Source organism: Acipenser ruthenus, chromosome 5 (genome assembly GCF_902713425.1).
Source record: "Acipenser ruthenus chromosome 5, fAciRut3.2 maternal haplotype, whole genome shotgun sequence".
NCBI classification, from domain to species: Eukaryota; Metazoa; Chordata; class Actinopteri; order Acipenseriformes; family Acipenseridae; genus Acipenser; species Acipenser ruthenus.
In genome coordinates, this window is record NC_081193.1 from 44,616,279 (window position 1) to 44,629,572 (window position 13,294).

General features: G+C 36.1%; 1 protein-coding gene across 3 annotated transcripts in view; it reads right to left on the reverse strand.

The window, feature by feature from the left end:
• LOC117402733 (1-phosphatidylinositol 4,5-bisphosphate phosphodiesterase beta-1-like) overlaps window positions 1–9,964 on the reverse strand; it is a 310,538-nt gene extending 300,574 nt beyond the window's left edge. The window contains exons 1-2 of one of the 3 annotated variants that reach the window (XM_059024263.1): window positions 9,354–9,961; window positions 6,219–6,296 (exon numbers count right to left, since the gene is read on the reverse strand). In XM_059024263.1, the coding sequence (XP_058880246.1) occupies window positions 6,219–6,296; window positions 9,354–9,452 (177 nt within the window). In that variant the 5' untranslated portion in view covers window positions 9,453–9,961. Of the gene's footprint in view, window positions 1–6,218; window positions 6,297–9,353 lie in introns of all 3 variants that reach the window. The other 2 variants (XM_059024264.1, XM_059024265.1) reach the window with 2 other exon arrangements.
• Window positions 9,965–13,294: the final 3,330 nt, after the last annotated feature.

Here is a 13,294-nt window from a genome sequence, read left to right on the forward strand (position 1 = left end):
TAAAACAACAAGGAAAACAAGGATAACTGTATCTTCTCTATCACTTTCAGGCTCACATTAGGGTTTCATTTGAATAAATATGGAATGGACAATGACTAGCTGTTTACTTTATTTACATTCAACAGTATAACTTTGTGTTTAGTTTGTTCCTAACTACACGTGAAGTACACACAGGTTCCTAAGAACAGAGACTATTGGCTGAAGGAATACATCTTCTGGGTCATAACTGCTTGGAAGTAAAATATAATTATATTCAAGACCAGTTTAGCTGAGTCTCCTGAGTAGGTATTACTTGCTGCTCAAGAAACAATAGGGACAAAATGTAAGATTATGAGGAGCCCCGACATCCAGGCCGCAGCAGTGTCATAAATCATTGAGCGGATACAAAACTCTGATAAGCGTTTATTTGAATGTGACTAAGCACCTGAAGAGAAGGTCGCATTCAGGATAGAATTTCGACAACTGTTCCTTAGACTTATTGAAGGTGAAGTAATAAATTAAAAAGCAAACACAAAGACACTGTTGTAGACATTGAAATCCTATTCAGCATAGCATTCCATCTGTTCACCAGTGCATTTGCTAAGAGGAAGATACATTCTTATTTAAGTTTGCCCTTTTCATCACTCATGAAAAAATGTATTCTGAATACTGTAAGATGTTTTAATGCAGTGTAAATGCTAGTGACCTTATCAGCAACAAAAAAAAAGATGAGGAAATGCAGCAAAACATAAGGGCAACGTCCTTTACGTTTGTGCTGAGTTGCACCGTCCCTTTCATGTTGTGATTTTGAAGGCAGTTTGAGCTGGGCCTTGGCAGAATTCCGTTTGTGCTGGCCAATAAAGAAGTGGGAGTCAATCTGCTAGCAAATCAGCAGCAGTTGACATCAGCTCTAGTGTTTGCCTTTGTTGTGATTTTGAAGAAGAAAAAGCTCTTTATTGCTATAGTGCTATTTGTTAATGAAGTATTTAGAAATATTTAAATTAACTGAACAATTTTGGCATATGTGACTAAAGTGTATAGTTATATTCATAAACATTCATTATTTTTATACTTCCTAGCTTCCGAATATCCGCATATATGTTTCAAACTTGACACACAAAGAAAAATATGGGCTTTATATTATTTAAGAAACCCGATTTTATTTGTTAAGACACCTTTAATATTTTATATCAGCACTGAAGTTTATGAAGCCAGAGGCAGGTGTAGTGGCCAAACAAATTAATAGAGCTGTCCTAAAAAATAGTTAACCTTTACAAAATATTACGTTTAATTACATTAAATACCAACTGAGTCAACCAACAGTAAACTAATGTTTACTAATACTGGAGTATATAAATATATATTAGGGATGTCACGATATTACATTTTGACGATATGATAACCGTCAAAAAATAAATTTTTTAAATACTTTTTTTAAATGGCTGTTTAACGAAATACACATTGGTCAACATTGGGCAGCAGTGTGGAGTAGTGGTTAGGGCTCTGGACTCTTGACCGGAGGGTCGTGGGTTCAATCCCTGGTAGGGGACACTGCTGCTGTACCCTTGAGCAAGGTACTTTACCTAGATTGCTCCAGTAAAAAAAACCTACTGTATAAATGGGTAATTGTATGTAAAAAATAAATTGTAAGTCGCCCTGGATAAGGGCGTCTGCTAAGAAATAAATAATAATAATAATAATAACTAATATTTTTATCAATTACTAAAATAAGCTGTTTATTTAAGTGCTCTTAATGTATTATTTATTTATGTATGTATTTATTTATTTATTTATTTCTTAGCAGAAGCCCTTATCCAGGACAACTTACAGTTGTTACAAAATATCACATTACAAAATATCACATTATAGAAAAAAAGCAGTTATAAAATACAATAAAGTCAGTAATAAATAAGACCAAAATCAAGTAAGAGAATATAAATACACTAAATAATTACATTTGAGAGCAATTTCGACTAAGAGCAGTTCAACTTATAGTAAAAATATTTGTTACAAGAGTAAATTCCATTAAGAGCAAGTATGTACAATACATGAATAAGAACGATTTCAAATAAGAGATGCAATTACAAAAAACATGAATACGGTTACCTTTAGCAGTAAAATCAAGTACAAGATACAGAAAATATAATTATAATTGAGAGCAGTAGTAGAATACAGCAGTGTGGAGCAGTTAAGTGCAAGTACAAGATATGCAAGTACTGATACAATTGGGTGCCATATAGTCCAGTATAGTCGAGAGTTGTGAGGTTTACAGATGCTCTCTGAACAGGTGTGTCTTGAGGAGGCATTTTTAATTACATTTTTCCTACGAAACCTATTGAGAAAATCAAAATATTTTCCATCAGTTTGAATTTGCATTTGAACTGTATTGTGTGCAGAATTGTTTCTGCAATACAAGCTTAATGTAAAGTTGTCAAGCAGCACCTATTACGTGTACACAGAACAAAGTGTATTTTAATTTAATTTTAATTATTAAAATGTGATTAAGAGTATACTAAGAATGTACATGCCTGAGATTCGCTATACAGGGACGGGTGATACTCTCGTGGGTGGGCTAAGAGGTTGGATGTATTCCCACCTCTAACTGTTAGAATCCTGCATGCTCTGCACACTGGTATTCCATCTTCAACTACAAAGCCCACTTCATATTTTTCATACCCAAAATATCCCCAGATGGATTATTTTATCAGTTTTGTCGTCCCCGTCTGCACCGTCATAAAATCACTCAATGCTAACATGCAAATTAGGCCACACCCCAAAAGATATGCTGACCTATGGCACCAACACAGAAGGTAAAGGACAGGCCAAAATCGCATTACAATGTTTTTTCATTAAAATCAGGGGCAAACATGTTTTGCCCTAGTGTTTGAAGTTTCCCTATCATTAAAATCAGGCCCAGAATTTTCAAGTAATACACATTTACAACATAATGCAGCTTTTGCAGTGCAGAACACACCGTTTTTGCATGCATATTTAAAAAATATTCTCTGTATCCAAAGAACATGGAACATTACAGAAAAGATTAGGATTATGTGTATACCTCTAGATATTCAATTTAAAACCAGCTTTGGCACACCCACCATTTGATCATTGTTGTCTCTCACTTCATCATCTTGGCTGAATGTAACAAAGTATCACCCAGGAACAGGAAATCCTGCCATGTGTTTTAATTTTACTTCAAATACCATAACCCTTAGTTATCTTGAAATTGTACGAAATTATACTGCAAGTAAGCCCTGTATAATGAGGCTTGTCAGCAGGGAACATCATTATGGTAAACCTTCTCACTACCACGGTCAACACTGCATTTTAAATGAGGTCATGACATCTGGCTTTTACAAAATCTCTTCAGAATTGAAATGTCAGTCTTTTTTCTTTGTAATAATGACTTATTTAAAGTGATATGTGGGTTCTTCAAATGTTAATACACAGGGCGTATACATTGTAAGTCAGTTATCATGAGCATAATTGTTGGTCATCTCTATTTCTTTCAGGTGTGGAATGTCTTTTCGCAAAGAGGAATTTACACAGATCCTTTTGATGTGTGGTGCAGATAATCAGAGTGTGGCTGCCCATATCTAACAGACAACCTCTGCATTGTCATAATGTATATGATATTGCTTGTGATGTCTGACTTATGGGACACTTATGTCCAATGTTGGGGCAGATTTCGTATATGGTTTAGGCTACATGGCACGTATGTATGTTGGATATAAAACCCACTACAATTACTGGGAGAACCATAGATAAGCAATTAAACAATGTACAATTGAAATCTGTAATCATTCTTAATAACATGTCTACAAAAACTGAGGTGCAACATGTGTGAGTTAAATGCTTATTTATTAACCACTGACATTAGCTGACTAGGCAAATATGCAGTACATACTGTTAAGCAAAACTGCTTGCAAGGATTGTTTTGTTTCTAAGTTTATTAAGCTCACAAATGGTTTCCCTTAATCTTTGTAGTCTACAATCTATGTTTTAAGTCTAAGTTAATAGTGACAATGAAAAGTTAGGTGACATTTTTTATATTTCTATTTTCAGTAAAGTTCACAGATTACTTTTCTAATCAGGGAAATAATACAACAATACCCCTATTTGGCAGCACTTACAAGGGACAGAAAAAACAACATTTTGCCAAGGCCATTCTCAGCCAAATCATGGATCACCGCCTAAATTCTGAAACCTTTCCTGGTTTTATCACAACTTCAGCAGACACACATTACCCAATTAAACAATGCATCCTGGAATCACATTAAAAAAGCTTTAAATCTGGGCTGGGTCTCCTCAAGTGTATAGCACTGTAAAACCAAAATACACATTCCAGGTCACATAGATGAGTCTGGATTGAATGAGGGGCTCTTATTATATAGCTAAAAGTCTAGATTTGACTAACAAGTACTAGCACATCCTAAAGTGTGTTTCAAAACATGTAGGAGGGTAGTGTACATACTGTACTTAAATACAATACAGGCACCATCACCAGGGTCTTAACATGTAAAACAGCCTTCCAACAATCTAAAAGTCAGAACCAGTAGATTATTGACATACACATACAATTAACATAAATTGATAATCATATTGGGCACCACATACATATATTTGTCACAATATGCACGTGTTGTGTGCCAAAATCAACACTGTAATGTTGATGTATGCTATTAAATATGTACCCTTGAAAACGTAATATTGACACTTTTAGATCACTAAGAAAAACCAAAATGACTTGCAATGCAAGCTGACAGTTTATTTTATTTTATTTGTTACCAGTTGTCTTTATGAAAATAGTTGTTTAATAACTGTACAGAAAACCTGCTTAATTTGAGCCACCCCAGAACTGTTTAAATAAGCGACAAATAATTGGGCCGAATGTGGCAGAGAAGATGCAATAATAAATAAAAATGTATAATTGGTTTAAAACAAGCCATCAATGATAAAAAATGGTTGTCTTTCACGTTTTTAAATGAGACCCTTTATTTTATCAAAACCTTCAGAGGACAAGCCTTGATAACAGTATCTAACCTTAACTGCTATTAATAATTTAACAGACAAAATCCCTTTCGTTGCCGTGTACACAGACTTGATTTACAAGTATCAAAATTGAACTGACACTCGAGTCTCTTATACAAATAGACAGACTTTGAAAGCTCTGGGCTATGTAAATGTTAGTTTTTTTTTGGTTTAGTTTTTTTTTTTTCTTAATGTGGTGATCATTCTAAAAATACCCTGCAACCCTGCAATTAAATTTATTTTCAGCTTTTGGCTTTAAAATGAACAAGAAAACAATTTTGATGTTAGTCTTTGAAAGCTATTTTAAAAAGTATTTTCTTCTCTCTATTACAATCCATTATTCAGTATTTAATACATCAGCTGATGTTTTCAACTGTGTGTGCATTCTTTTTAAATAGCTCCACTATGACAATATTAATAATATTATAGATTTTTATTTATAAAAATTCTGTTTCACAATTGTATGCTGTTTACAGTAAAATACAAATTGTCAGGTATACAAAATAGAATACACACAGAAATAATTATAGTTATATAAATAATATTGTTTTAAATATATTAAAAGATGCACTAGGATATAAAGCCCACTAAGACCAATTTCCAGTTTTATACAGTCATTACAAAATTAAAGTGATATAAAACACTCAAGATACTCAGTGGCTGAGCTGGGATGTGAACCGGGGGCCACCTGGTTAAGAGCCTTTTTCTTTAACCCCTGGACCACACAGTTGAGTAGCTGTAAATAGTATGGATAAAAGTTGGACAGTGTTCTAAAGCTTTACAGCCAAATGGGGACAACATACCGCAATGGAAGCTATCCTGATTCCTCCGATCAACACATTCAAGTACTAATTAAATTAAGATATTGAAAACTGTGAAGGCTCTTTCTTCCAAATGCAGACCTGCAACAGACTGGAGGGCCCCCATCTGTGAGTAATGCCTGCCCTGTTGATGAATATCAAGGCATTTACTCACAAGCTGAGTTGAAGGTACCAGTTGTCAAGTACCACAGTTTCAAAATTAGGAAACTGTTAAGAGCCATATGTCAAACAGCATACCACATGTTGTCAATGTGACTGTGTAGTGTGTAGCCATCAGATTATGCTCTATTATCCTAAGCCTAGTCTATAAAACTCAAAATAAAGACTTATTAAGACCGTGCTTAAATGATGTGTCTAAGTGTAAATGGTTGTTCAGCCATTTCTTACCTTGTTCTGATCTGTCCAGTAGAGGAAGAATCCCTGTGGGTCCACTTTAAGAATAACTGGAGTTGCGACGGTGGAGTCCTAGCAACAGTGAAACAAGCAGTAAATATCAAATTCACAGGAACACCTGCTACAGCCCTGCAGGTCTAATAACATGTTAACAGCTAGAAGCCATGAAGACGCATTCTAAAAAGGGTGCCGCTGCATTATGAAACTAAGCAGAAAATTCAGCTTGGGATATTGCGTTAGGTAAAGTAAATAACAGCAACATGACAACTTCTCTCTCTACAGAATAAGAAATGCACTCATTCTTAAATCATTCTATGTAAAGACGATATGGATAAGAGAAGTAGTTACAAAACAGTTTGTCTGTCGAGGTCCAAATACTGGAATTATGTACTGTTTTGTTTACATTGATTGATTTATTTATTTTTTTCTGTAGAGAACGCCTGATTTCTACAACAGGTTCTCAAAGGAGTTCACAGAGTTACACTGGTTATTGTTGTTTTAGAGCTTTATTGTTGTGCTTTTTTCTTTATTTGTTTTTGTGATTGTGAATGCAGTGCTCATGACAGGTGAGGGACAAAATCCAATAACCCAGTCAGACACAGTGCTGAACACCTACTGATATTTGTTCCAAATTGTGCCAAATTCACTTTGAAGGCACATTATCCATCTGTATGTGGCCATGAATATGAATTTTATAAACACTAGGGCTGATGATTCCAACATCTAAGTTACAATGGGTTAAGCTTTAATCACAGCGTAGAATAATCCATTTTTTATCACTCAATTCTGACATTATTCAGTCAATTAATGGAGTTTATGCCATGTAATTCAACACACGTATGCATTTATTTTTCTTTTATATAATTATGGAAACCCAGACTTGTAAAATAAAAGATTAAATATTTGTATAATTTAGATATTTTACCAAATGAAGATGCAAAATTTTAAAATTGGTAACAGTACAGGTATTGTATTAATCACTTGCTGAATTTAGTTGTACAAGGGCAAGCAACATTAAACCAATGACTTAAATCTCATTTAAATGCCTTGAGAACACTACCTATATTATAGCTTGTACTGTTGAAAAAATAGGTTTAAAGCATTTCAGTTACCATGACAACACTTAATGTGCAATAATGTATTTCAAAGCTAAGGCTGTCAACATTTCAGGCATTGACTATCATAGTTTGAATGGGTACGATTGCCTATCTTCTGTACAATATGTACAATATGAAGCCCCTATCCTGCACTATGCACACACACACACACACACACACACACACACACACACACACACTGTTAAAATGCAGAATGCTTCAAACTAGTTCAGATAGTACAAGAAGATTACTGCAATGCACCTAATTTAAAAAAGTACAATAAAACTGTAATGAGAATAAAACTGAAGTGCATTAGTAAATGAAAATGACTAACATAGGTAATACATATCAGCAACTATATAAAAAAAAACATGACTCTCTCTGATTCAAAATGTTCTTCAATAATTTTTTGTTTTGCTTTTTTGTGGCATTAAATCAGATTGCACATTAGCATGATAAAGCCAAGTCAGCTACTTAAGCTAAAACCTGGTGAGTTGAAAGTGTGCATAGGGCACACTGCTTTCAATCAATGATTTTATAAACTGTGGGCTGTTGGGTACCAGAAATAATCACCAGACCACACTGCTGTTCAAAAAGCACTGCCACTAAACCCTTCAGGTGACAAAAAGAACTCTGCACCACTAATGATTAAAAAATGGAGCCCTCATCATGCTCCAAGTCACCTTAATTAGATATGCTCCGTGTAGAAATAAAGAGAGGCGACATTTAGACTGATGCAGGCTCTGACCGCTGTTCTTGTGACGTTAGGGGACAACTGCTATTTTTTCACAACTGACGTTTACATGCTGACTTTTAAGATGCAAGGGCAGAGTCATTTTTCAACAGCTTTTGGGTTTTATAACGCAACAGTTAGGAAATAAATAAGCCATTAATCACATGCAAACTGCTTGAGGTTATTTTGTTTCGTACTGTCTATTTTAATATCAGTGGGTTATTTATTAATTTGCTTTTAAACACACGTTTTCCAAGTGGGCGTTCTTGTTCCTAAAGATGAACCTGCCTCTAATTACAAAATAAAACATTTATTTTTACTTAGCAGGATAACACTGATAAGGTGACATACTGTACACAGTACATTTAGTTCCGCGCACCTTTCAGATATTAAATGAATTTTACAGGTGAAAACAATAATCTTATGTTACTTGAATATTGTGGTCATTCTATCAAGTTCTCCTGATGCCATTTATTTTACAGTATCACCAGGAAAATAATCATGCGCTTAATTGAAGATTCGTGAAATATGCAACATATTATATTAAATATACAGTTATAATTTAAATGAGATGCTGAACCATATTCGTTTTATTTCTTATGTTTACAATTAGTAAAACACAAATAGCATAACACAATACATCAAACACACACACGCACACACACGTGAATTATGCTACAGGATTGGATCGCTCTCTGATATGACTAAACAGAAAACATAAGTATATTGTTTTAGTACAGTTTGTTTTGATGCAGTTCAGTTTTGTTTTATTCTAGCACAATACAAACTTCTTGCGTCCTTATTGACCTGCAAACTAAAACTGAAGTCACTGTACATTTATTTTGTATTCATTTATAATTCCATATACAAACAAAACATACAGGTAATTCTTTGCATGTACTGTACATTAAGAAATGATTTGAACCGTGCTACTGCATTCTGTAATGCATGTTCCCCCCTCCACCCCACCCACAATAAAAAAACTTAAGTTTATACAACAGCTATAAAAGACACCATATTATGATATTATGTCAGAAATGAGGGTCAACTGATTTAAAAAAAAATACGGCATGTGAACTTTTTTTTTTATCTTCTAAGGTTTTCTTTTCTACTAACTCATATTTTGCAATATAAATAATGTTGCAGTAAGCCTGCCTTATAATACACGTTAGTTTCAAAATACAAGTTGAATAGCGTATATTGTTGTCATTGCTATTGTATTAATGCACTTTTTTTGCATAACCAGAATAAAAATAAAAAAGAAAATAAAACACGTATTTTTATTACGTGTATACTTACATCATCCCATTTCAGAAATGTGTTGCCTTTCTTCAGGCTTTCAGAGACGCAGACAGGTTTGAGCTGTAGCGCATGAACCCCAGGCTGTGCCCCAGCCATTTACACATTCACACTTCCCACTGAGTGGATAACTAAAAAAAAAAAAAAAAATAGATATATAGATATATGTATATACCGGTATGTAAAGGTTTCTTTTTAAAAGCTCCAATCATGCTCTGGTCAAAGACCTACAGTGACTGAATGAGCTAGCAGCGTACACTATCGTTTCATCCTTCAAGTAATCAGTACTGCTTTGAAGGTTCTGAATCTGAACAGAAAGCGTTGACTAAAAAGAAAAAATAGAATGAGAGATTACGAGAGAGGCGCTGCCTCCTCCACTATCGCTGTTCGCAATTGACTGGAGAAGCTAACACAGTGAACACACTGCAACTCTGTGTGCACTGTTTCATTCACAGCCCTCCATGCATCACTGCCCAGGTCACTGAGACTTAGCGCCTCCTAGTGCGCAACATCAACGGCAGGATCTTTTGGTTACAGACATCTTTTAGAAGAAAGTATCCAAACGCATTTGATAATGGTCCCCCAAGGCACAATGGTCCAACACAATGTGCTCTTTCCACAGTAACCAACTACCACCAGTAAGTGGTTATCTAAAATCCCTTTATTCTTACAATTTTTCTATGTCGTCGTATGTTTTAAGCTTTGAAGTAGCTGTGTGTGTGTGTGTGTGTGTGTGTGTGTGTGTGTGTGTGTGTATATACTATATATATATATATATATATATATATATATATAATTTAAATGCAGAGCAAGATAAAGGTGTCATAATGCCCAAAAGGTTGTTCCCTACTAAACAACACTGAAACTATCAATTCTATCGGTATTTCATATATTTTTTAAATTATTTATATTTTGTTTAGCAAGCTACAGTATAATAGAATTTGACTACGTTTGGGTCATTTTCCCAGTGTTTACTCCAAGTGTAATGTACCCCTCTGTTTCGCACACTCCACTTGCTACCTATCTCTGCTTGCATTCAATTCAAGACCCTTGTTCTTGCCTACTGCTCTCTCCTACCAATCCCTCGTGGCTCCCTGCACACCCTCTCGTTCTGTCTGCTCCTCCTCTACTGGCCGACTGGTCACTCCTTTCTCCATCCTCTAATGCCCGCTCTTCTTCCCTAGCCCCTCTGTGGTGGAACCAGCTACCGGAGAACTTCAGGACTGCCTCGTCTCTCACTGCTTTCCGCTGCCTCCTCAAGACTCACCTGTTTAGACTGCACTTGATCTACACCTCATATTCATCTGACCTAAGCACCATGTTACTGGATCCTCAGCTGATGCACTATCCTTGCACTATTGCACTACTACTATATCATTGTAGAGATAAATTATTGTAATCCTAACTTGTTGCATCTTATTTCATATTGTACTTTAGTAGTAGAATTTTCACTTACTGTAAACTATACTGTATTTAAATATTATCCTTGCTGTAATCCTGTACTGCATTGTAACACCTGTAAGTCACCTTGGATAAAGGTGTCTGCCTGTCACAAAGACGGCCAGAGTGGGTGGCGTCAGACCAGAAAAGGAATACACAGAGACGGTGATGGTGATGAGAAATGCTGAGTGCAATGGCTGCACTCAGCGTTTAATGACAAAATAAAAGGTTTAAACAGAAAACACGGGACACGGCACTTGCGCCAAAATAAATAGACAAACGAAACGAACTAAACAGTGCACAGACAGACGAACAAAACACGGTGAGCAGATACAACTCTTCTTCTTCTTCTTCTTCTTCTTCTTCTTCTTCTTCTTCTTCTTCTTCTTCTTCTTCTTCTTCTTCTTCTTCTTCTTCTTCTTCTTCTTCTTCTTCTTCTTCTTCTTCTTCTTCTTCTTCTTCTTCTTCTTCTTCTTCTTCTTCTTCTTCCTTTTACCTCTCCACACCCGTTCTCCACTCACCGAACACCAACCCCGACTGCATGCTACGTGTCTCTAATATACTGTTGTGCTGGGATTCAATTACTAATTAATTATTCACTTGAATCCCAGCACGTGAATTAATTACGTGAAACCCCGTGTTCACATATTATATTTTAAATGCACGTGCGTGATGTGCAATCCCGTGCCTAAATACAAATATACAATTTAAACACACGTGAAACACAGACCTGTTTATATCCCGTGTACCAATCTATACACCAACATTAACATACGCACCCATACATACATACACAGAACACACAAATGCACACAGGGGCGGGGCACTTTGCCACACTGCCAAATAAATAAAATAAATTAGAAAAAAAAGAAAAAGCATTTACAATTTCTTGTACCAGACAACCAACTGAAAATCAACACAGCCAGCTATGAATTGTATTTTCAAACAAAAAAAAACCTTTCAGGTAGTCTTGTCTCACAGCATTGCATACAATTGTAATGGCCATCTGAGATTGTAGCTACCATTACAAGCCTAAACCCACCACTGCTACTGCATAACCACTGAAATTACTATATGATTGTGCTTTGAACATTTTTAATAGCAGTTGGGAGTTGAATTGCACTCCTGATACTTCCTCAGTGACCACACAAGCTTTTTAACTTGACCTCAGAACTGAAGGTAATATGCATATATATTTTTAAGCATTTCAGGCAACTCAAACAACAGCACGATTACCATCCATGAAGAAAATTAGTTTGAGGTACCCTTAAGAGCTTTAAGTGCCTAAAAGATGTGTTTTTTCTCCATATGAACTCATTGTAAACCACTCTGTATGTTTTGAAGATTAAGGGGGTGATGTAAGAATGCGTGCAAAGTGATTTGCGGGTGCAAAACCCCCATAAAGCTACCATAAATTGTGTTTAGCAGCCGTAAAGTTTGAAAAATGCGGTGTATGTAAAGAATGGTGTTAACCTGGCGTTCTGCACCCGCTATCAAATTTTCACTTTATCATCATAATCCAATAAAATTATATTGAAATGCATTCAAATGAAGAAAAGAGCATGGAATTGGGTGGGATCTGGATACTAAGCGGGCGCAAATGTTATAATGTGATGTAAGGATTGTGCCTTGCACTTAGGCAATTGCTGACCCTCCAAAAACTTGACACCTCTAATTACAAGGTGCAAACCATTGTAGAAGCGAGTAATTAAGAGCTGTATAAAAGCACACACCTGCAGAGACCTGTCATTGGCTTCAGGGTGGCTGCTGTGATACAGTGCCTCATGCGGCAACACTTGGCTCTTGTTGAAGAGTGGCAGGAACACATTTGGAGGAGAAGGGCAAGACGAAAAAGACCCTGCATATTCAATCCCAGGGTCACTTTGTTTGGGATGCCGGATGATGCGATGCTAAAGCGTTATCGTCTCACTCCGCAGGTCATCCTAGACCTAATAGCTGAATTGAGGGATGAGCTAGACCCCAGCGTCAATCTAGGGGCCGCTATCCATGTGAAAGTGCTGTGTTCTCTGCACTACTTAGCCTCTGGTTCCTTTCAGACCACAGTTGGAATGTCTGGAGGGATAGCCCATTCCACCTTTTCCCGAGTGCTAGGCAGATTTCTGGATGTCATGCTGAAAAGGGCAGGCCAATACATATCATTCCTAAGGATACTAGCATAGCTGTTGTTGGCTGAGGCTTTTCCAAACAATTCCATTTCATGCTGAGTGACCTCAGCCGTAAGGACTCTCGGCTCCTTCTCAGAAAAAGTTTCCTTTTTTTCTGTTCACCAAGAGGACTTTGCTGCCCTTCCTCTGACATAGTTTTTTTTGGTTTGTATTCTTCGTGCTCCACAAATGTCATACAGCGCCTACTGCTCTCTGTACTCCTAACTCCGTCACCTCGGGGCTGCAAGAGCAGCTGTTAAATAGACCGATGCGCTCATTGAGACTCTCATTATCATAATTTGTGGATCATTATTTGTGCATGTTGAGTAATTTGCA